At 40.5% G+C, this 22,759-nt stretch overlaps 1 protein-coding gene and 1 long non-coding RNA gene across 3 annotated transcripts in view; both read right to left on the bottom strand.

Moving 5' to 3' along the window:
• LOC144585842 (uncharacterized) overlaps window positions 1-22,759 on the bottom strand; it is a 757,174-nt gene that overhangs the window by 683,210 nt on the left and 51,205 nt on the right. The window lies entirely within an intron of this gene.
• Window positions 1-22,759, bottom strand: part of SLC5A12 (solute carrier family 5 member 12) — a 32,033-nt gene that overhangs the window by 4,343 nt on the left and 4,931 nt on the right. The window contains exons 2-14 of one of the 2 annotated variants that reach the window (XM_020790431.3): window positions 20,260-20,325; window positions 15,089-15,140; window positions 13,321-13,388; window positions 11,637-11,791; window positions 10,517-10,657; window positions 7,932-8,061; window positions 7,679-7,767; window positions 5,582-5,694; window positions 4,507-4,574; window positions 3,089-3,175; window positions 2,530-2,705; window positions 2,186-2,289; window positions 389-519 (exon numbers count right to left, since the gene is read on the bottom strand). In XM_020790431.3, coding sequence (XP_020646090.3) covers window positions 389-519; window positions 2,186-2,289; window positions 2,530-2,705; window positions 3,089-3,175; window positions 4,507-4,574; window positions 5,582-5,694; window positions 7,679-7,767; window positions 7,932-8,061; window positions 10,517-10,657; window positions 11,637-11,791; window positions 13,321-13,388; window positions 15,089-15,140; window positions 20,260-20,325 — 1,380 coding nt within the window. The remainder of the gene's footprint in view (window positions 1-388; window positions 520-2,185; window positions 2,290-2,529; window positions 2,706-3,088; window positions 3,176-4,506; window positions 4,575-5,581; window positions 5,695-7,678; window positions 7,768-7,931; window positions 8,062-10,516; window positions 10,658-11,636; window positions 11,792-13,320; window positions 13,389-15,088; window positions 15,141-20,259; window positions 20,326-22,759) is intronic. The other variant, XM_072985869.2, reaches the window with a different exon arrangement.

Here is a 22,759-nt window from a genome sequence, read left to right as displayed (position 1 = left end):
TTTTAACACAGTTATCTCCCCTATGCTTGACAGGGGATAAAATCAAATAACATTGCTGCTCCTAGAGGCTTTCAGGAATAACAATTCTCCATCTAGTCCCCTCCAAAAATAATCTCTGGGGGAGTGGCCTATAAAGGGTAGGCACCAGATGGTGTAAGGAGCCTCTGATGATATCAAGTTTCAAAATACCTTCAGAGCTTGCAAAATTTATCTTTCAGGAGTTAACCCACGTGGGGGCTGGGGGATTCTAGGAGTTGCTTTCCAAAAAGTTCTTTTTTTTCCAAGCAGAAAGCAGTCAGACTAATCTATAAAAATGCACACTAATTTGCATCTTAGGTCTTAGTTTGAAGACCAGCAACATTGCTGTGTCATATAAAGAAAGTCTTACTTGAAGTGCTTTACTGTTATCTTGATCCACTCCACACCAGCAAAAGGATTTACATTTATGAGACCAGAAGCAAAATATGTTGCAGACTGGGCGAATTAACTTTGCTTCAGTGTCTTCTCCTTTATTTGGACCTAGAGGGAACAAAGCATGAGTTAACTTACAAAAGATCTATCTTTCTAATCTTATAGCAATGATACTAGAAAAAGTATTTATTGCTACTATTCTATAATGGCTCCTCTATGCTGAAAATAAATAGATTCTATTTCTCACCCATCCACTCTAGCATAACCTGAAGCTTTAATCTGTTTTTTCCCCCTTTCCACCAGTCTTATCCATCTGTTACCTTTAGCAGTTACTATTTGGTAAATGGAATTATTGCTGATTTCCACACATGATTAATACAATCTTAGCAGGAAATAGAAGATTTGATGCATGTTGTTTAGCTACTGCCATCCTGACATTTCTTAACCATATAATTCAATAATACCATCAAATTTATCAAAATTCAAACAATGTATTTGAAATGTTAGTTTTGATGTGATGATACTGTTCCTCCACACCATGAACAGACAAAACAAGTTTGCTTGACTCTATGGAACTTTTCCAACATTCAAATTGGTTAATGATGAAATTGTAATGAACATGACAAGAGCTAGATACCGGGGCAGATCAACCTATATTGTGTTTTTCTTGGGGAGAAAAGTAAATTTTAAAATGTGGTTTGAAGAATTTGCATGACTGCTACTTCTTGAGCAGAGACGTCATTGCTAATCCATGCACAAAATACGTCCTCATATCTTCTTATCTACTCATATGAAGATGTCCATAGGCTTCCCCTCTTTTGTCCTGGGATCAACGAGTTAAAGGGCCCTTGGAGGTCATCTATAATGCCAAATACAACTATGGAACTCCCCACAGATGGTGACTGAACTTTTCTTTTAATACCTCTAAGCTAGAGCTTTGAGATAAGGATGAAATCTTGTTGGAATTTTAGACATACACAAGAATCGTATATGCTAACATCAGAGCTAACTGTGGCTAATTGACAAAATGGCTGGCATATAGTGCCACACTCAGGTGTGGACCTGGTATGGATGTGACATCTCATCAGTTAGCCGTAGCAACTGAGATAATTCCTCTTGTGTGCACTTCAGATCACAGCATTGCTTTGGCTACTGAGGCACCAGCCATATAGTAATGAGTAATTAGAGTATATTACTTCTCAAAAGTTTTAGTGAATTACTTTTAAATAGTAACTGTCCCAACCATGTTTCCAGTGAAAGAGAACCCACCACTTTCCCAACCAATTTGTTCCACTACTGAATGTTCTTCCACTCCTTCACTGAACTTGGGTTTCTTGCCATTTCTACTATTTGGTTCTGATCTCTGTTACAGTTTGCTCCAGCTTTTTGGGGGTAGCCTTTCAGGGATTTAAAAACTGTGATAATCCCTCCCATACTCTTTCCACCTTGAGGCTAAATATCCCCGGCCCTTAAACTGTTTCTCCTAGTTTTCCTCACAATCCTGGTTGCCCTACCCCCAGACATGTTCTTAAATTATGGGGCCAAAATAGATATCTTGAAAGCATTGCCTCATTTCTAGCCATCTCTTATTCAATTCAGGCGTGTCTATTCTTGCCACAGAATGGTGGTGGGATTTGATGCCTCATGTCTTCTTTGACAGGTGAATCACCCTTCACTCAATAGTAAACTCATCAGCAATACATAAAGTTCACTTCATAGGTGACAATACAGCTATAAAACAAAGTTGTGCTCAAGAATATCATAATGAACCAACCTGTTACGAAACTGATCAGAAGCCCTGCAATGATGCATCCAAGACATCCAACAGCACTGTAATAAAGGTATGATAAAGAATACCAAGTATCTGCCAGGTAAGGTCTAGAATGATACAAAAAAGGAACATCAATAATTATTACTAATGTATGTATAAACTTCTTGACCAAAAGGGAGGTTGGTTAGTTTATAAAGCCTAGTATCAAACAGATGACCAAACTACATATCAACTTAACAGGGACTTTAAGGCTGGTACTGACAAGTGATAACTGGTTCAGTTGGAAAAAAAGAAGCAGCCATCCTGCAATGTTATACAATTTAAAGGTGGATGGAAAGAAATAGTACCTGGCAGGAGGAAGAGTAGGAACCACAGTAGCCACCACCTCTGTGTTATTGGAAATACACCCAGCTGTTGAGAGGTGCAATGGATGGGTCTTTGAAGATGGAGCAGGATACACAAAAGCTCCAATACCAACCCAAAACGCCAAGGTGATTCCAGTAAGAAGACCGCCAACGGCACCCTTAAATCGATAAAAAGTGAGAAACTATATTATGTTCTCTAGGCACAAGACAGATACTAGAACAGTACAAGATACCAAGTGGATTGTTGACATCTGAAGGGTACTATTTTCATGGTAGCTCCATAACTCCACAGCATGTCTTTCCAATGCTCAACCATAGACAATTAACTCTTGCCAACTGTCTACTTAGTAACACAAACTGTTTGAAGGGCAACAAAATGATGACAAGATTATCATGTTCCACCCAACAGGATAAAGAGTAGATGATTTGCTAAGCAGACGACGACGACGACGGCGATGACTGCTACTACTAATAAAAATAATAAGCAAAGCCTATCATATATGAATTGCTCTATTTTGAAGATAAGAATCTTATTACGTACCTTCCAATTGGTACAAGGAAAAACAATTCCTAGTGTAAATAATCCCAGCAGAGGTCCCCCACACATTCCATGAATGCTAAGCGAGGCCTATTCAAAGAAGGACAGAAGATCGTTTAGCAAGCACATTACTGTCATCCAATGGCTCTCCACATCTTTCTTCTCTTATATAATAGCTTTTTCAGCTGCTTAACACAGAGAACACATCGTTCTCATTTCTGGTTTGTCTACTTGTCAGATTTTTTTAAAAAGACAATCATTTCTCAAGGTGGCATTGTAAAATATCTCTCATCCATGAATACTAGCCACAGAAACAGCACTTTGGTACACTAGCACATATTGCAATGGCAAAATATTTGCTGAAGCAGTATCTTATTACTTAAGGAGAGAGAGAAAGAAGAAGAGGAGGAGGAGGAGGAAAACAGAAAATGGAAGGCATTGCTGAATGATGGTCACAAAAACGTTGGGGGCAGGAGCGGGAATGGGGAGGAGGCATCAATAATCCAAAGGGGGACAAATAGGAGCAATGTGAAGAGCTATCCTTCTTACAGCAGAAGAAATATCTCCCATGTGAATGGAAGGATCATTCAAATATGAATTAAAATAGATGACACCAAAGATAGAACTTTTTAAGTGCAAACCAGATCACTCCAACTTCCCCCCTCTGGTCTGATCATGCCCCCAAATGTTGTTTTAGAGATTACAAGTACTATATGAATACTATAGATATATAATATAATAACAATTTATAAACAATAACTAAAATAAGAACAAAAGGGTGGTGCCTTCAAAAGGAAGGTTTTATTCATATGCCTTTTGCATGGAATTCAATCATTTAGGTAGTAAACATTATATTATCAGGCAGTTAATGTTTCTTAAATAGAGGAAATGTCCAAACAGCCTGTTCATGAGAGACAGAGAGTAAGAGAAGAAGACTTTTAATCCTCTCACAGTCCAGAAAACACAACAGAGAAAAGCAGTCATTTGCTCGGGAGAGACCAGTTTCTCGCACAGTGAAGCTGCTTCAGAATGAAGGCTTCTGCAGTGTAAAAAGATTCTTGAATTGCACATATCTGCAAGGATCCAATTTTATTTCTATACATTCTGAACAAATGTAGATGGGGGGAAGATCAGAGCTAAATACAGGATTGTTTAGCAAAACAGATAGTGTGATTATTCCTCCTTATTATACTTTATAAGGGAAAGAAAACTTGATGCAAGAAAGAAAATGAGCAGGCGCCTCTCTTAGCAACAGCCTGAAGGCTTTCTAGTACTTTCACAGTGAGAGAAACTTTGCCTACACAAGAGACTTCCTCCGCACTATTGAAGCTCAAACATCCGTTCTCAGAGAACAGAATATAAATACCCTGCACAGGCCAAGAGCTCCAGGTTATGCCAAATGTTTTAAAATCTGTGGTTACCTGCACCACAGCACCCATGAGCGATGCTGCTACAGCCATTGAAGTACATACCACTCCAAAAACTATGCCTGAAAAAGAGGATGGTGAACAATTAATGCCTGGGTGAAAATGAGTGGTTTTTCTACTGACAGAAATGGTTTGGTCCATGGAACCAGAAGGGGTGGTTCCTCTTTCTCTAGAAGCGTCCTGCACCTCCTTAAAATCTTTTCAAGAATGTTGAGGGGACATCATGGTGACAGGAAAAAAAGGTGTCTTCTTACATGAGGAGACTTGTCTATGATATGAATAGAATACCTCTCAGGATGCTCTAGCCAGAAAGCACTTATCGCCAATTCCTCATTCCACCTGCCAGCCACATTCCCCATGCTGTTCTTAAGGATCTTGCAAGTCTTCAGAGTATATTTTCCAGGGACAGAGTGGGCTACAGTAAGTTGCAACTAGAGTGGGTCCATTGAATCAGTGGGGATTTGATGAGTCAGCTCTTCTGTAAGTTCCACTGATCTAGTGGGCCTACTCTAGTTCTAAGTTACTACACTAAGCAACTGAATCTGAGCCATTGTTTACTTAAGTCAGTAGTGAAGTAATTCTTATCATGGTGTAACTCAAAATAGTAGGTAGAATGAACACATGGTTACAGGTACTTCAGCATTTTAGGATTCATTGTTCCTGAACCATGGTGAATAAAATCAATTGAAGGCAAAAGGGAATTTAAAGAACAAATGTCCACTAAACTCCAGTACCATACGGTGGTATCAAGAGCCTTACGGTACAGACCAAGATGTACCTTAGACTAGAGCATTCAATTATCAATGTGGCTTAACTCTAAGCACTATCTTGTAAACTAATTGGCCAACATAGAATTGCCCTGTTAGTTTACAAGATATTGCCAAGATATTGGAACAATGCTTATGGGTAATTAATTGTAAGGTGCTCAAAAGGTGGCATGATTTGTACTTTCTTCAAATTTGAAAAAAATGTTTCTGTATTAATGGAAGTCCTGCTTTGCTAAACAGTTCTATGTGAGAGATTCCTGACCTTACCATTAAGAAGAATGAAATCTATTTGCTCTACCTACACAAGCCTTTGCTGATCCAAGTGCTTATACGTTCGGAGAGATTTGGGAAGCAGTTCTTGACAAAATCTTCTGATGTTACAGTTGCCAGAGCATTTATACTTGCAGCCACAGTACTGCAAAAGCAAACAATACACAATGTGAGGACTCATCTTTGTTACAAATGGGCTGCACTGTTTATTAACAATCTGGGTTCCAACTCACATATGCCTGCTGAGTTTGGGCTAAACTAGGAAGTAACTCATGTTAATGATTAGTTACTTTTCTAACAAGCTCCATTCTGCAATAACAAGCTAGAAAAGATTCCCTTCTTTGCTTGTTAAGAGCCACCGCTGTAATTTTTTTCAGTAGAATGAGAAGGGGCATCTGTCTGTTACTTCTTGCTAGGGTGTGGGTAGGAGTGCCTGAACAATGAGATGGCAGAAAGAGCAGTCATGGGTGGTTCATTTTCTACTCCTGTCTCCAACTGTCTTTCTGAAGGAGGTGGCGTTGTCGTAGGAAGATGGAAACTAAAGAGCGAGAAAAGCAGCAGTGGGCAGAGAGACTGCAAAGAGAAAGAATAGGATGGGGACAAAGGCAAGGTAGTGAGAGAAAGAGAGAGCAAGATCAAAGGAGATAGTGTGCCTGGGTGAGAGAGTGCAAGCGGGCAATTATACATGTGTGAAAGAGGCTGCCATTTTCTCTACCCTTACCTTTGAAAGCTTTGCCTGCACCGAAAAGAATGAGACCTACTCACAGGACCACTTCCCAGAATATCTGTCTTCAGTTTGTGTTTACACAGAATTTGAAGAAATTCTGTATTTGCATAGCCTGATCCCAATCCACATTAGACGAGAAATTAGAAATGATTCACTTTGTCAATTGCCATTGACTTGACCATAAGGTTTTCAGGGATAAGTGACCAAATGATCACAACATTTAATGTGGGATAATATTTCAGAAGGAGTAAGAGGCCTGAGAGCCAGGGATGGGTTTGAAGACATCCTGGGCAAGCTCTCTCCTGTCCTCCAGAAGTAAAGATAGTGGCCGGGACTGCAGCCACTTAATGTTTTGCTGTTAAGCACTTTGCTGAGCATTATCACTAGGGCAAGGATTTCTATGACATGCCATATTTTTTATGCAACCTATGTTTGAGTTTATAGGTGGGTTTGAACATGTTTATGAGTAATCTAGTGAGAAAGGTCAGATTACTCATAAACATGTTTGAACTTGCTTATGGGTTCAAATGTAGGTTGCAAAGAAAATGTGAAATGTCACAGAAATCCTCCCCCTAATTATCACCCATCACACTTACTAGCTGCAAGACCTATGAGGTCCCCCACTCCTACCCTAATAGTTCTCTGGATTCTCTAATAGCACAGGTTATTAAAGAGTAAATGTCCAATAAATTGCAGGTTTTCCTATATAAATGCCTCTTATGTATAGGGGACAATCTGTGTGAATTTAAATGTATGGATAAAACCAATGTTTCATGGCGCTACAGTGGCTGAAATCCTGCTGCTGAGCTTTGTCAGTTGTACTACAGTAGGCCAGTTAATCAGAAGGCATTGGGTGAGTTAACTTCTCCATAAGTTTCATTGATTCAGACAGGCCTACTCTAGTGGCAATTTACTATGCTAAAGGAAGTGACAACTAGAGTAAGCCCATTTGGATCAATGGCACTTGAGCGAGTTAACGCACCAAATCCCCATAGTTTCAGTGTGACTTGGGGTCATGGAAGCCCTGCACTTTTCCTATTACTTGAGACATTTTTTATTCCTCGCAATTAGCATTGTTCATCTTTTGTTTTCACCCTGACACCAGTGATTCTTTGAACATGAAAATAGCTGCCGGAATGATAGTTTACGACAAAAGAGATAAAACTGCAAGTTTTCTAATAGGTTGAGAAAGAGATGGGGACATTTATCTGCCAGAGCTTGATGCTGGACAGCATGCAGAGAGACAAAGCACTGCAGCATTTCATTACAGGGGCGAGGGAGGGGGGAGAGAAATGATGCAGCGTTTTCAACAGCAGTTCTTTCCTCAGCACTGTAGGTTTGCCTCTTTTACATTCAACACTGCAGGAAGCGCCAAGTAAAGCCAACCGAAAGAAGTACAGACCTGAGTGTTCCACTGAAGGCACAAGCCACAAATAGTCCTGGAAGTCCATGGGCAGACGCAAAGATGATCATAACAAAGTAGGGCATTAGCTGTTCAGGGGAGAAAGACAGTGAGGTTATGAGAGTTCCCTGAATCGATGGAAATAAAGGTTGTGGACAGTAGAGCTCTGTACCCGTTACTAGGATAGACCTCCCCAATCTATACTATTGTATAGGGTCAGCCTTTTATATACACATCAGACTGCTTCTTATACCTGGTCAGGTGCTGAAATGAAACCAGCAGTCCAAGGATCACAACTTCTAAAATGGGAATATATCACCAAGCCACAAAGAACGGCACATACCAGGATAACCCATAGTCCAACCAAATTCAGATACAGTGCACTACAGAGAAAAAAGAAACAGAAGAAAGGAACAATTTAGGAGTAATTCAAAGAAAGTAATTTTTTTTTTAGGCAGTTAAGTGCTGTTTGTTGATAAAGAACCCTCCCTGAATCTCGCTGTCAAGTCAGAGAATCTGATGCCTGAACAGCCTCCTAAGAAGAGGTGGCAACAGAACTTTATCGACCTCTAGCGAAAAAGGTCAGAAGCCTATGTTTGTCCCAAAGGGCATTTATCCCATTTAAGGGTTATTTTTAGAATGAAATCAAACTATCATTTCCAATCATATCTAGGTTCATCTGGGCATCAAGTTAAATGTTGCTTCCTTGTTACAATATTTCCAGGCAACATCCACTTCTCTAATTCTGCAAGCTTTACATGGCTTCTACAGTCTGTAAGCACACAAATATTTCAAAACATTGCAAGTCAAAATGCATTTAAAACGTTCTTACTGCTATGAGAAAACTGTAGGCACAAATGCTTAAACAAAATCCATCCTTGCAACTTATAAAAAGCTACAAGTGTGATTGCCAGTCAAAATTCTTACAACTATGAGAAACTGTGAACAAAAGTACACTCAAAAATAAAGCTTAAGTCATATAAACAACTTAAATCATGCACTAATTATGTTTCAAAATTGCAGGAGCTTGCACTCTAAAAATATAGAAGCTTATACCCTAAAAGGGAACACTGAAAAATAGAGAACACATCAGTAAACTAACAAAGTTCTTAATAGTAAGAATATATAAAGTAAAAAGCATTTCTCAGTCCTTAAGCATACTATAATAGAAGTTTATTCTAAGCATTAACCCAGCCAACCCAGTTTGGAAGTATGAAGGAAAATCCATGTTGTCTTCAACTATTGCCACTGTTGCTGCTACTGCTGCATGATGCAGCTCTCTGGTACAAGCATTATTGGTATCCAGTGTGTGTGGCATATAGTGTGTTGCACTGTAGTGTTGATGTGTGTGTCTTCTGCCTCCCTATATTTATATTTCAGATGTAAACATCTGACTTTTGCTGGATCTGTAAGTACAGGCTCCTGATGCACCAGCAGACATTTTTATAATAACAATTTATCTTGCTTTTACAATTCCTATAATTCCTTACCAATTATTTCAGCACACTTTCAATTTTCCCCTTTGTTTAAGTAAGAGGTAAAGGCTCCCCTTGACAATTAAGTCCAGTTGTGTCCAACTCTAGGGGCCGGTGCTCATCCCCGTTTGTAAACGAAAGAGTGGGCATTGTCCATAGACACTTTCCATGGTAATATGGCTATGGCGGAATGCTGTTAACTTCCATGATAAACTGTCAGCCACAAAATAAAATCATTTGCAAGGCAGGGTTATCATGTAGTGTGACCTTGCTTCCAGACTCCAGCTGGAGAGCTTTCTAATTATTTTGCAATGACTTTTAGTAAACTGCTGTTCAGACTTCATTTTAAAAAATGCATTGTATATTCTCAGGGCTACTTTTTGCCCCTCTTAATTATTGAAACACTCTCTACATTCAAATTTTCACATTTGGCACTACTAGATAATTATCAGCCTGTCTCAAATATTCCATTCTTAGGAAAGGTTCTGGAGCATGTGGTGGCTTCACAGCTCCAAGGGTTTTCTGATGATATATATCACCTTGATCCATTTCAATGTGGCTTGAGGTCTGACTATGAGATGGAGACTGCTTTGGTTACGTTGGTGGATGATCTATGCCAAGAACAAGATGTGGCAGGAGTGTATCCCTGTTGATTCTGCTGGACCCCCCAGTGGCTTTTAGTACCATCAACCATAGTAATCTTCTGGGTAATTTCTCTGGGGTGGCAATTTGGAAGTTCCAGGCTTCCTGGAGGGGTGAGCTCAGAGGGTAGTGCAAACTCCTATTTGACACCTTGGCCATTTACCTGTGGTGTGCCTCAAGGTTATCTTCTGTTCCCCCATACTATTTTTACATTAAACTGCTGGGAGAGATTGTCTGAAGTTTTGGGGTTTGGTGCCACCAGTATGTTGATGATACCCAACTCTATTTCTCCTTTCCATCTGATTCCAGGAATGCTGGAGGTGGCAATGGACTGGGTGAGGGCAAACAAACTGAAGGTAGTGTGCCAGCTACACCCATTCTTTGAGAAATACAATCTGGCCATGGTGATATATACCTTAGTTATATCCTATTAGGATTACTGCAATGCTCCTTAAGTGGGGCTGCCTTTGGAATATGTTCAGAAATTTCAGTGGGTCCGTGATATGTACTTCATCTATACTCCTAACTGGAGCTGCTTACAGGGAGAACAAAAGCTTCACTGGTCCATTTCCAGGCACAATTGAAGGTACTAGTTTTAACTGTGGAAGCCCTAAATTGTTTGGTTCCAGGCTATTTGATGGACTGTATCCCTCCATACCAGCCTCCCTGGCTCTAACATTGTTTGGGAGATCTTTTAGGTTACATTTTTGCAACTACTTACAGTTTGGCCTGTGTTTCTGTTCTGCAAGAAATGCACCTTTGTATGGTGGACTGATTCACTCCGTAGATTCCTAGCCAGGTAAATGTCCCTCCAATGGCAATTGTCCAAAATGTGTGTCTCCTCAGGGGATCCACATCAAAGCTGCAGAAATAAGGCCCAACAAAGATAATTAATTCAGCTTCTAAGCTGGAGTTAACATTTTACACTGTCTTAGATTGTGGGATGTTTTTTTAAAAGGCAGGTCTTTAACTGTTGCCAAAAGGACAAGAGGAAGGCCAACCCTCTCTGGGTTGAGTAGAGAACATGTTCTTTCTTTAGCCCCCCCCCCAATTGAGATTAGAAAGATTCACTGTTGCTCCCAATATCCAAGGAACTCCACAACTAACCTATTTATACACCAGTAACACACATTACTAGGCGTGTGATGGTTCCTATCATACCCAGCAATGCCTAGCCAGATGACCATTTTAAGCCCTTTGTAACACAGCTGAGGAACAGCCTGACCATGCTGGTAGGGGGATTCTTGGAATTGTAGTCCAAAAAAGTAGTTTTCCCAAGCTGCATTCATCATAAGCCATGTAATTTAAATACATTTGGACTGAAATCCTGTTGTGCAGCTCTGCACACACAATGGGGATGTTGTCATCAGCAGCAGCAAATCGCCATTTATTAAAGGCAAATTGCTGCTGATTGAAAGCAGTTTCGTGTTACTCATACAAAATGCAACAAAGCCACATGCACCCCAAAATTGGCAGAAGAAGGCTGTAATGGGCAGCAATTAGCTGCTGCTGCTGACATCATCACAATTCTGCACTTGGAGAGGCACCACAGGATTTTATCCAGTGACATCAACATTTTCAGTATTCATGTCTATTACTCCAGTAATTGAAAATACATCTAAATAAGGTAGATTTCTGCTTTTCCAAGACATCATGATCTGCCTCTGAACAACAAGGTGCTATTTGCTGTTCTTATGAAAAAAATCATTTTCCTATAATAATGACACACACACACACACACACACACACACACACACACACACACACACACACACACACACAAATACACGTTTCCCAGTTGAGAAGTAATCGATCTGAGCATAAATTTACATTCTGCTTACTCAAATACAGCGAGGCGTGATCCATTATTGGCATTTTCCCAAATGTTCGTAAGGCCACCATTGTTAAGAGTTCCTTGAATTAAAACTGTCAAGAATCCAATCAGCATAACAATCAGTTGAAAGGCATCTGTCCATACAACAGCTTTTAATCCTCCCTAAGTCAAACAAAAGGAGAATTAATGTATTTGTCTTCATTTCTATTATATTACAGAAGAAGGTGCACAAAATCATTTCCCAGCTTTTCTCTTAACAGCATCTTGTTCTGAGGAATATTGGTGACATATTTTCAGTCTTTGCTCCACAATGAAATGACCACTGCCTGAAACAGCGAAAGAGAGTCTCTACCCATGCTTCCCCTGTAAACCGAACACCACTGTGTGAAAACAGTGTTCCAGTGCTTTGTGCATTTTTCTGCACTTGTTCACATTCATTGCTTTTCTGATCTGCTACTCCTATTTCTGTGGAGGGAGAGAGGGAAGGAAAAGGAAATATCAGCCAGTTGCTAACCAGGCAACTGGCCGATATTTACTCAATGCTTTTTAATGCTCTTCTGCCAATTTAATAGCCTGCCTGTGATGCATGGCTAGGCTTTCACCCTGGTTACATACTGGTCACACATATTTATGCATGATCTGTGTAGATAGAGATGCCCATTGCTATCTATCTATTGCTATCTATTCTACTCAACCAAGGGTTAACCTAGACAATACTCCCAGCACACTTTTGGAAAAAGCACTTCTTCAAATTGCGAAAGAGATCTTGTTTTCCTCACCTGCGTGTCTTGCTTATAGCACATTTTGCATTGTGATTTGATAGTGGAAGATAAACAAGTGCTTAATTTGCAAAACTCTGATTTGGGCTTGCAAGTCTGTATACTGAAGCATGTGTTTCTGAGGAAATCTGATTGTGGGAGGGAAAACAGGTCAATTTCATTGAATACACCTTTCCCTTAATGTTTAGATCGACCATAAATAAGTCTATATGTGGAGAAGAATGTTCCCCCTTGACATTCTTACTCCAGTCGGGTCCGACTCTAGGGGGTGGTGCTCATCCCGTTTTCAAGCCATAGAGCCAGCGCTTGTCCGAAGACAGTTTCCATTATCACATGGCCAGCGTGACTAGGGAACGCCGTTTTACCTTCCTACCAAGGTGGTACCTATTTATCTACTCACATTCAAACTGCTAGGTTGGTGAGGAGCTGGGACAAAGTGACAGGAGCTCACTCCATCGCGTGGATTCGATCTTACGACTGCTGGTCTTCTGACCCTGCAGCACAGAGGCTTTTGAAACATATCCTAATTTGTCTCAGCAGCCATGCAAACCTATGTATATCTTTATTCAGATATGTGGTTCCATGTATTCATTTTGTAGCTAAATTCCAGAGAAGAATGGGTAGGATTGCAATCTCAGATTGCAGGAAAAAGTATTTGTAAAAGTTTGCAGGTTATCTTCAGGGTCTGCTGAAATCATGTCTCATTTGCTTTCCTGAGCTAGAGAACTTTGTCCAGTCCTTTGGATGTTCATAGTAATATTTTGAAACAAGGCAAGAATAGAAAACTGCCACTCACTGCACAGAAAGATACCAAAGAACGTCCTTCAAGGCTGAGCCATTAACATAAAAGTGAACACCAATTAGAGCATATTTACAAAAACATTTTGAGCTGAACTGCAATCGCATACATACCAATGTGCAGTAAAACGTACAGACAATTCCTGTTGCAAATACTGAGCCCCATAGATCAAATCCAGTCACTGTTAAAAGAAATTAAGTCAGGCATAGGTTATTTAAGGCATTTCATGTCTAAAATGGATTGTTTTGAAAAGAAGATTGTCACAACTTTGACTTAGCAGTTGCTATTATCTCCATTTATATCCTGAATAACAGAAATTCAGTTTCATTGTTTCTCTGGGGAGGGGAGGAAAGGATTCTTGTAAAGTGATACAAACACAAAAACTGATCATGTAGTCCTAAAACATAATCCCAGATCTATATTAATATAATACCTCTGTTGGGTCAACAAAAATGACACAAAATGGGCAGCAAGCTTTAAAGATATCCAGATATCTTACATAACAAAGAATATGGAGGGAACACAGATATGAATTTTGGAATTTATAAAATGTGTGGACAAAATCTGCTTCAAAATGGAAATGATGTTCCTTTTAAAAGGAACACAGAAATAGCAGGTCAACAGGCTAAGAAATTTCATACTCAGAAGGCAGTGTCATTACTTTAAAAAAAGAAAGAAAAACACAGTCCTGTAAAAATGGATGAATGCACAACACATGTGTACATGTAGATTAATTTGGTGAGGAATCATATTTTGTGGAATGGCAGTGAGTTTTTTTTTACTCTTTCATCAGAAGTCTGCTTATTTTAACATGGATGTGGAACTGGTTTATTTAAACCGATTTCCCCTATGTGAATGTTAATTTTTAAGAAGCCCTCCCACTGGCTGACTCTCATAGCCACTTGCCCCTGCTGTTGTTGTGTTAAAAGTGGGCAGGGAGAAGCCCAGCCACCAAGTAGCCTACAGGAGTCCCCTGCCACTTGCTCACTCACCAAAGCCTTCTTCCCGGGGTGGGGAGACAGATAAGGCAAGATCCAAGGATGCCACTCAAGGAGGCATCTCTTCACTGAGTTGAGCCAGCATGCAAACCCCAGAACCAGCAGCTGGAAGGCAGGCAGGCAAAGTGCTGCCACTGCCGCCCCTCTTTTCCCACCTCCAGCCAGTCAGTGTCTCCTCCTTCACTCTATTCATGAGTACTATGTGTTGGGTTTTGGGGGGGGGCATTTGCAGTGTGTGTCAGCCACCCATCACCACCAGGTTCTCCTGTGCACATCAGCACTCACAAGATGCCACTGTGAGTGAGAAGGCTTTTCTAGCTGTTTCCTACTGCACTGCCTTCCTGTGGGTATGCACGTCAAAGGTATACAGACATACAGGCCTGCCCAGTAGCCTCTCTGAATTCCAGCCTTGAGCTGGAGAGAGAGTGCATGTGTCTGGCAAGGGTGTCCCTTCAAAAACACCAAATTAAACATCTGTCCCAAGCAAACACCACATGGCTGTCATGTGACTCGGAGACAATTTAATTCAACTTCATTTAGACCAACCCATATTTTGAACTATTGCTTTACTGAAAATGAGCCCTTAGCCTCTTCGCTGAGAACAGAAGGCCAGAAAACCAGACATGACATGGTCTTCTATTGTTGCTCTGAACTAGGCACTTAGCCAAGACCTTGAGTTATACTTCAACACACACACTTTTAGCAAAAGGAAAACTGGGCCAATAAATTACACAACCCTGGATAAAAAGGGGGGATGGACAGCTGCCAAACAGATAGCTAACGGAAGAAAATCACATTCTTTATGAGCTATTGGGTGTTCATATTTCTCCTTTACTGCTTGTGCGGTTACCCTAGGAACTGGCAAAGCTACGTAGAAACTCACCTTGATTGAGAGCCAAAGCAGGAGCATAGACTACCACTCCAGTGTAAAGAATCTGTGAAAGAGCAGAATGGGTGTTGAAAAAGGATCCCTGAATCTCAGTAAAGAAACCCCCTTTTCACTAGAAAAGACAAAAATTAAAAAAAAATAATGGGAGAAAGGACACAGGGACCTCATATTACACAATAGCCCATGGTTTTCCACATGCATAAATTGCACATTCTCTTTGGCTGGTACTGTCACAGAGAAGTAGGCTCATGAAGAAATAGAAGTGCATATTTGAACATATGCCCAAAATATCTTTCAACCTGGCTTTCTTCTCCTTTGTCTGTCACCCAGCTAATTGTTCTCAATTAGCATAAATTTACACAGCCACAGCCACTTATTTTGTCACCAGGTCAAAGGAGATCTGGGCTCAGCATCCTCTCTGGCCATTATAATGCATAGTGCTTTGTTCAGATCATCTTTATGTCCAGCCTACCTAGAGCTGTTGTAAGAAAAAGGGGGAATGAGGGACACATGAGCTGTTCTTTTTTTTCCTTGGAAAAAGACCGGGAGAACTGTGTAATAATAATGATGATAGCACTTTAAATGGCTGAGAAAAACAATAATTGATGTATAGCTGTCATTCTGACTTAGGCAGCATTCTCTAATTGCTAACTTAGAGCCAAACTATATATTATAGATATCCTGTAATTAGAGCTTATATCATGTTAGTGTTCCAGAAATCTGAATGAAACTTACGTCTGAGAAATCCAGTTTCCAAATGAAGCTGAATCTACAGATGAGTCACAAACCAGAACATGCTAATTTGCAGAATACACAAGGTAAGAATCTCCCAAAGACAATCACACACTTTCAACAGTTAAATAATTCCCTTTTCTAGTAAGGTGTTATTTGCAACATATGTCCCAGCCCTTAACAGAATGGTTAAACCGGCTGTCTCCTTGCAAATATTCTCTGTACAGTCCACTTTTTATTCAGATGGGAGCCATACCAGCCATAATGCTTTTGTTTCTTGTTTTTCATTCTCATAAGAAAATCATAAATGTCATGGTGGCTAACTGAGGCTTATTGACATGGTGTCAGTTGTATGACTATTAGTGTTCTGGAAGCTTACCCAAATATGCAGCTGGCACCTTCTTAGCTAGTCTCAATCAGTTACCGTGACTTCCACTATATCACTCTGGCAGATGAGTAGAAACTGGGATTCTGGCCAGTGTTTAATGGGACATATTCACAAGAACACCTCTGAGCAACACATACAACCCCCCCCCACACACACACACCTCATTTCTGAAGCTCTCTCACCCACTCTCATTGGCACTAGAAGAATATGTTGCTGATATCTCAATGAATTAGATAGCTGGCTGTGGAGTGAAAGGTTGGGAGTTTGATTCCCCATTGAGTGTCCCATGAGAAGTGCCAGCCTATTTAGCCTTGGTCAAACTGCATAGTTCCAGGGTGATCACAGAAGAAGGGAGCAGTAAACCACTTCTGAGTAAAACTCTGGAAAGGGTTGCTTTATGTCAGAATTGACCTGATGGCAGATAACTATTATTATCAAAAACAAGGGAAAATGTGCACCTGGAAGCCTGTAGGAGAGTAATTCTCCAGTAAGACAAGGTGTTGGGCCTTCTTGTGTCAATGAAGCCAGAAGTGAATTTCTGATCAGCTTTAGTTTCATTTCCCCCCTGCTCCTCACACACATCTTCAGCAAGTCAGTGGTCCATGGGAGGTGCTGCAGGGCAAAAACTGACCCCTGAAGCCACCGTAGTTTACCACCTCACGCAAGCAAGTGTGTTTAAGGTTGTGACCAAAGATTTGTAAGCCATGTGGATCTTCTTTCAATGTTTTCTGGATGCCTAATTTTACTTTCAAAATTTTAAGGGAAGGCACTGGTGGAAGCAATAAAATGTTAAAAAATACTAAGAGGGATACAACTGCTCTTATATTTCAGAAGAAATTGTGTGAAATGATACAAACAGAGCTTTGTTGTGTTGTTTAGTCATTTAGTCATGTCCAACTCTTCATGACCCCATGGACCAGACCACGCCAGGCCCTCCTGTCTTCCACTGCCTCCCAGAGTTGGGTCAAATTCATGTTGGTAGCTTCGGTGAAACTGTCCAACGATCTTGTCCTCTGTTGTCACCTTCTCCTCTTGCCTTTACACTTTCCTAACATCAGCATCTTTTCCAGGGCGTCTTCTCATGAGATGGCTAAAGTATTGGAGCAGGATCTATCCTTCCAGTGAGCAATCAGGCTTGATTTCCTTTAGAATGGATAGGTTTGTCCTCCTTGCAGTCCAGGGTACTCTCTCAAGAGCCTCCTCCAGCACCACAGTTCAAAAGCATCAATTCTTCGGCAGTCAGCTTTCTTTATGGTCCAGCTCTCACTTCCATACATCACTACTAGAAAAACCATTGCTTTGACTATGGAGACATTTGTCAGCAAGGTAATGTCTCTGCTTTTTATGATGCTGTCTAGGTTTGTCATCGCTTTCCTCCCAAGAAGCAGGGGTCTTTTAATTTTGTGTTTGCTGCCACCATCTGCAGTGATCATGGAGCCCAAGAAAGTAAAATCTGTCACTGCCTTTATATCTTCCCCTTCTATTTGCCAGGAGGTGAGAGGAACAGTGGCCATGATCTTAGGGGGGTTTTTTGTTTTGTCTTTTATGTTGATCTTCAGACCATTTTTTCCACTCTCCTCTTTCACCTTCATTACAAGGTTCCTTAAGTCCTACTCACTTTCTGCCACCAGAGTGGTATCATCTGCATATTGGAGATTGTTGATATTTCTTCCGGCAATCTTAATTTCAGTATGGGATTCCTCCACTCAGGCCTTTCGCATGATGTATTCTGCATATAAGTTAAATAAGCCGGGAGACAATGCACAGCCTTGTCATACTCCTTTTCCAATTTTGAACCAATCAGTTTTTCCATATCCAGTTCTAACTGTTGCTTCCTGTCCCATGTATAAGTTTCTCAGGAGATAGATAGAAACTCCCATTTCTTTAAGGACTTGCCATAGTTTGCTGTGGTCCACACAGTCAAGGGCTTTTGCATAGTCAATGAAGCAGAAATAAATGTTTTTCTGGAATTCTCTGGCTTTCTCCTTGATCTAGTGCATGTTAGCAATTTGGTCTCTAGTTCCTCTGTCCCTTCAAAATCCAGCTTGTACTTCTGGGAGTTCTTGGTCCACATGCTGCTGAAGCCTACCTTGTAGGATTTTGAGCATAACCTTGCTAGCATGTGAAATGAGTGCAACTGTACGGTATTTGGAGCATTCTTTGGCACTACCTTTCTTCAGGTTTGGGATGTAGACTGATATTTTCCTGTTCTCTGGCCAATGCTGAGTTTTCCAAACTTGCTGACATATTGAATGTAGCACCTTAACAGCACCATCTTTTAAGATTTTAAATTGTTCCACTGGAATGCCATCACCTCCACTGGCCTTGTTGTTAGACAAGCTTTCTAAGGCCCACTTGACTTCACTCTCCAGGATGTCTGGCTCAAGGTCAGCAACCACACTCTCTGGGTTTTCAGGGGCATCCAAATCTTTCTGGTACAAACAGAGCTGCCCAGCATGAATTCGTCAACTCACACTGGCCTATATAGTCTACAGTTCTTCAGAATTATCTGCAGCATCACCTTAAAGTTTGTGAAGCGAGCAATTTCTGTCAGTATCAAACTATTGCTGATGCTGCATTAGATTTTGTGAGGTGGAGTCCTCTAGGGAACAAATCGTTCCCTGAGTAGGCACACATACTGGGCTACCCTGCCAGAAAAGCCAATTAACTTCATACTGCTTTCTAAGCAACCTCAGGCAAGAACAGAGTCCTCATTCTCTGTTGGCATTTTGTGTGACCCACATGATTTGTGAATTCTGCCCTTGGATTCTTTCCAGGAAAGGGCTAGCATTGCAGCACATTCCCATGCAATTCCAAGAAGAAGGAAGTAATTTCTTTTAACAGCATTTTGACAGGAAGATAATATCAGGGTTTTTTGTTTTTGTTTTTGTTTTTGCTGTTCTGAAACTAGCAAGGCACATGATTTCTTCTCAGGACAAAAAACAAATAAAGAAGAGCTGATTGTCATACTCTGTAGAGCTGATTTTCCTTCCTGGTTCAAGGAAGGACAGTCGTGGTCCTTTTGTAGGGCAGCAACTTGTTTGTCACCAAAAAGGAGGACATGCATAGCATAACTAAAACAGAGGACCAAAGAGGACTCTGTAGTACATAAAATCGCGTATGCTTATTGAGATATTGAGATGCAAACTTAAGAATGCTTTTTATAATTTGAGCAGAATTATTGAACATCTCACCAAATAAGGAAGGCAGTGACCAAGTGACCATGTTCATGTTAGGCTACTGTTCACATGCTTTTTTTTTAAGATGTGGAACTCTAGAGTCCCTTATCTCCCTATTTGTGGTTCATTGTTTTTACATCAGACTTGGATTGGCAACTCTGCAGATGACTGACACCTTCAGAAGGATCATTGTCCTCTGTCGGCCCTTCAAATGGAAGAAGGTCCTCGCTGTCCCTTCTCCTCCTTTGCCATCAAAACGCATGCGTTTGCCATACTCAGAGCAGCCTAAAGTTATATGAATCCCAAGTGGAAAGATAATGCCAGAGATTGATTTCTGAAGACATTTGTTGATTCTGAGAAAATCACTATTGATTTTAAAGAACTGATCTCAAGTATTAAGAACCCATGTACCATGATAAGAATCTGCTTGCCATGTGTGGAATTCCATGGCAGTCCTACAACTAGGAAAAATTTAAACTTTAGACTTACACTGTGTATCCAAATGAGAAATTATGAAAACATCAAACAGAGAACAGCAGATGTTTTAACCACAGCAAATGGCATTCAACCAAAACCAGAAAAGCCAAGGTCCACATGCACGTACAATTCTGTGAAGAAACAATTAAAGAGATTCATCCTAATAAAGGAGAAATGACCTTCCAGACAATGCTGCAGCATCCTGAATGTTTAGTAATTTCCAATTTGTTCCTTTTGGAAGAAAACATTCCCTGCTTATGCTCAGTCTCTCTGCTACTGTCCATTCACTCCCAGAAGAGAACAGAGGCAGCTTTTCCATACCTACAAGAGAGCTAATGAGTCAGAAATCAGGGCATCTGTCACACACATAGATGAAGGATATGTCTTACCGTCTGTACTATGTAAATCAACGTTGCGGCTATTCGAACAGGCTTGTTAAACCTTAACTCCAAATACTAGAGAAAAGGACAAATAAAGTAAATGAGAAACATCTATCATTGTCACCAGTTATTCAATAGTAACAGTCATGAAGCTGCTGTTTTCATACTCCCATAAAAATTGGTAAATAAGTTAATAATTTGTTCCATACCACAGAATGAAGACCTAAAACAACACATAGAACTCATCAAGAGCCACAACTGGATTTAACTTGCAGGGATTTGCAATGAACACAAATGTATTGGCCAGATCTAAGCCCACCACCCAATATATGATATGCACCCAAAATATTTAAATTATGGATGATAATTTGTGGCCTTCCAAATATTGTTGGACTGCTGTTCCCAAGACATTTTTCCTCCAAGGGCTGGAATGTGCTGGGTTTTTCCAGATTTTAGAAGCTAAGTTGGTTTGGGCCAAGTCTGGTTAGTATCTGGATGACCACCAGGGAATGCTAGACATTAAAACCTTGGGTTTGAAATCAAGGAAAACCACTGAAATGTAACTGAAGAGCTGCTTGAAACTCTCTTGAGGGTCCACTGCCTACACCACCAAACAGCTGCTGTCAGCTAGGGGAGTCAATACTAAGCTAGATGGATCAAAGGCCTGACTCAGTTGAAGTCAGCTTCTTATTTTCATGTGGCCAACAAAACCAACAGTGAGGGCTGACAAGGATTATTTATTTATTTATTTATTTATTTATTTATTTATTTATTTATTTATTTATTTATTCATTCATTCATTCATTCATTCATTCATTCATTCATTCATTCATTCATTCATTCATTCATTTCGCCAGCCGTATTGCCACAGACTAGGCCCGATAATGGGCTCTAGGCTGTGTTTGGTCATAGTCACAGTGATATTTCCTCCATCTGTGCTCAAGCCATCTCCCCAATCACTTCATAGCCAGAAGCTCCTCTGTGAATGAAGGAGCCATACAGGCTCTGCGGGCAGGGAAAGGGTGCCTAGATGCGATCGTGTCAACCACACAGGCTTTCTCCTTGTACCACAAAGCAACCTGGGCTTCAACAGGAGAGCCGACCATATCAGCTGGAAACTCCCCTAGATCATTCAGGAATCCTTCAGGGTCCATAAGTCTCAGGGGGGGGATCATTTTAATTGATCCCCCACCCCTTGAGAGGGTAGTAGTGGCAGAGAGTATAAACTTTACCAGGATATGGTCCGACCATGACAATGGGATCAAGATAAACCCACCACATCTGGACCACCATCCCCCCATCCCATTGAGAATACTAGGTCAAGTGTATGGCCTTTCTCATGAGTTGGGCCGATGACAATTACAGACCAACAAAATACTGAGATCCACAGCTTGTCCTACTGTGAATTAACAAGAGAACTGAAAGACTTCTGCTTGAGCTACTTCCCAAGAAGGGATCAGCTGATCAACTTGCCCTCAAAGGTGAGTTGAGGGCATGCCTAAATAGTATTACATGCAATGATGTTGTCAGAATTCAAAGCTAACTCCTTTTCTGCACCCTCTGAAGCCAATTAGATGTCTTTTCCACCAATTTTCACTCCTTCATCTAAATCTAGTCTGGTTTTCTGTATGCTATGTTCTACATACAGACTGAACAGATAAGGGAAAAAATACACCCTTGTCTGACACCTTTGCCTATATGAAACCATATTTTCTCCATATTCTGTCTTAATGGTAGCTTCTTGTCCATAATACAGGTTATACATCAGAACAATCAAGTACTGAAGCATATCCATTTCTTTCAGAATGATCCATAGTTTCTCATGATCTGCACAGTCAAAAGCTTTGCTCTAGTGTATAAAGCATAAACTGATCTTCTTCTGAAATTCTTTGGTGTGCTCCAATAGCAAGTGGATATTTGCAGTATGATCTCAATTCCTTTTCGGAATTCAGCTTGAACATCAGACACTTCTCTCTCCATATAAGGTTGCAACAAAGGTGTTGCCTTTGTTGCAACACCTTGAATATCACTTTGTTTGCATGGGAAATTAGAGCAATAGTCTTACAGTTAATGAACTCCTTGGCATCTCCTTTCTTGGGGACTGGAATGTATATTTAGCATTGCCAGCCTGTGGGGCATTGTTTTGTTTTCTGTACTTGTTGGCACATTTTTGTTAGGGTTTTGACAGATCCAGTCTCTGTTGCTTGAAAGAGTTTTATTGGTATTCCATGTACTCCTGATTATTTATTTATTCCCAGTTCTTTCAGAGCAATTTTCATATCACTTTCTTGAATTACAGGCTCTTCATAACTGCTGGATAGCTCAGCGGTTTATGTATCTAGCTGTGAACCCAAAGGTTGGGAGTTTAATTTCTCACTGTGCCTCCTTTACAGGGGCTGGACTTGATGCATAGGGTCCCCTCCAGCTCTGCAATTCTAAGATGCTGATGCTGATTATGAATATATAACAAGATTCCTCTTCAAAGGAAACTTTCATCCTTTTATCTCTT

This window comes from Pogona vitticeps, chromosome 1, assembly GCF_051106095.1.
Source record: "Pogona vitticeps strain Pit_001003342236 chromosome 1, PviZW2.1, whole genome shotgun sequence".
NCBI classification, from domain to species: domain Eukaryota; kingdom Metazoa; phylum Chordata; class Lepidosauria; order Squamata; family Agamidae; genus Pogona; species Pogona vitticeps.
This window is presented reverse-complemented; position numbering and strand designations above follow the sequence as displayed.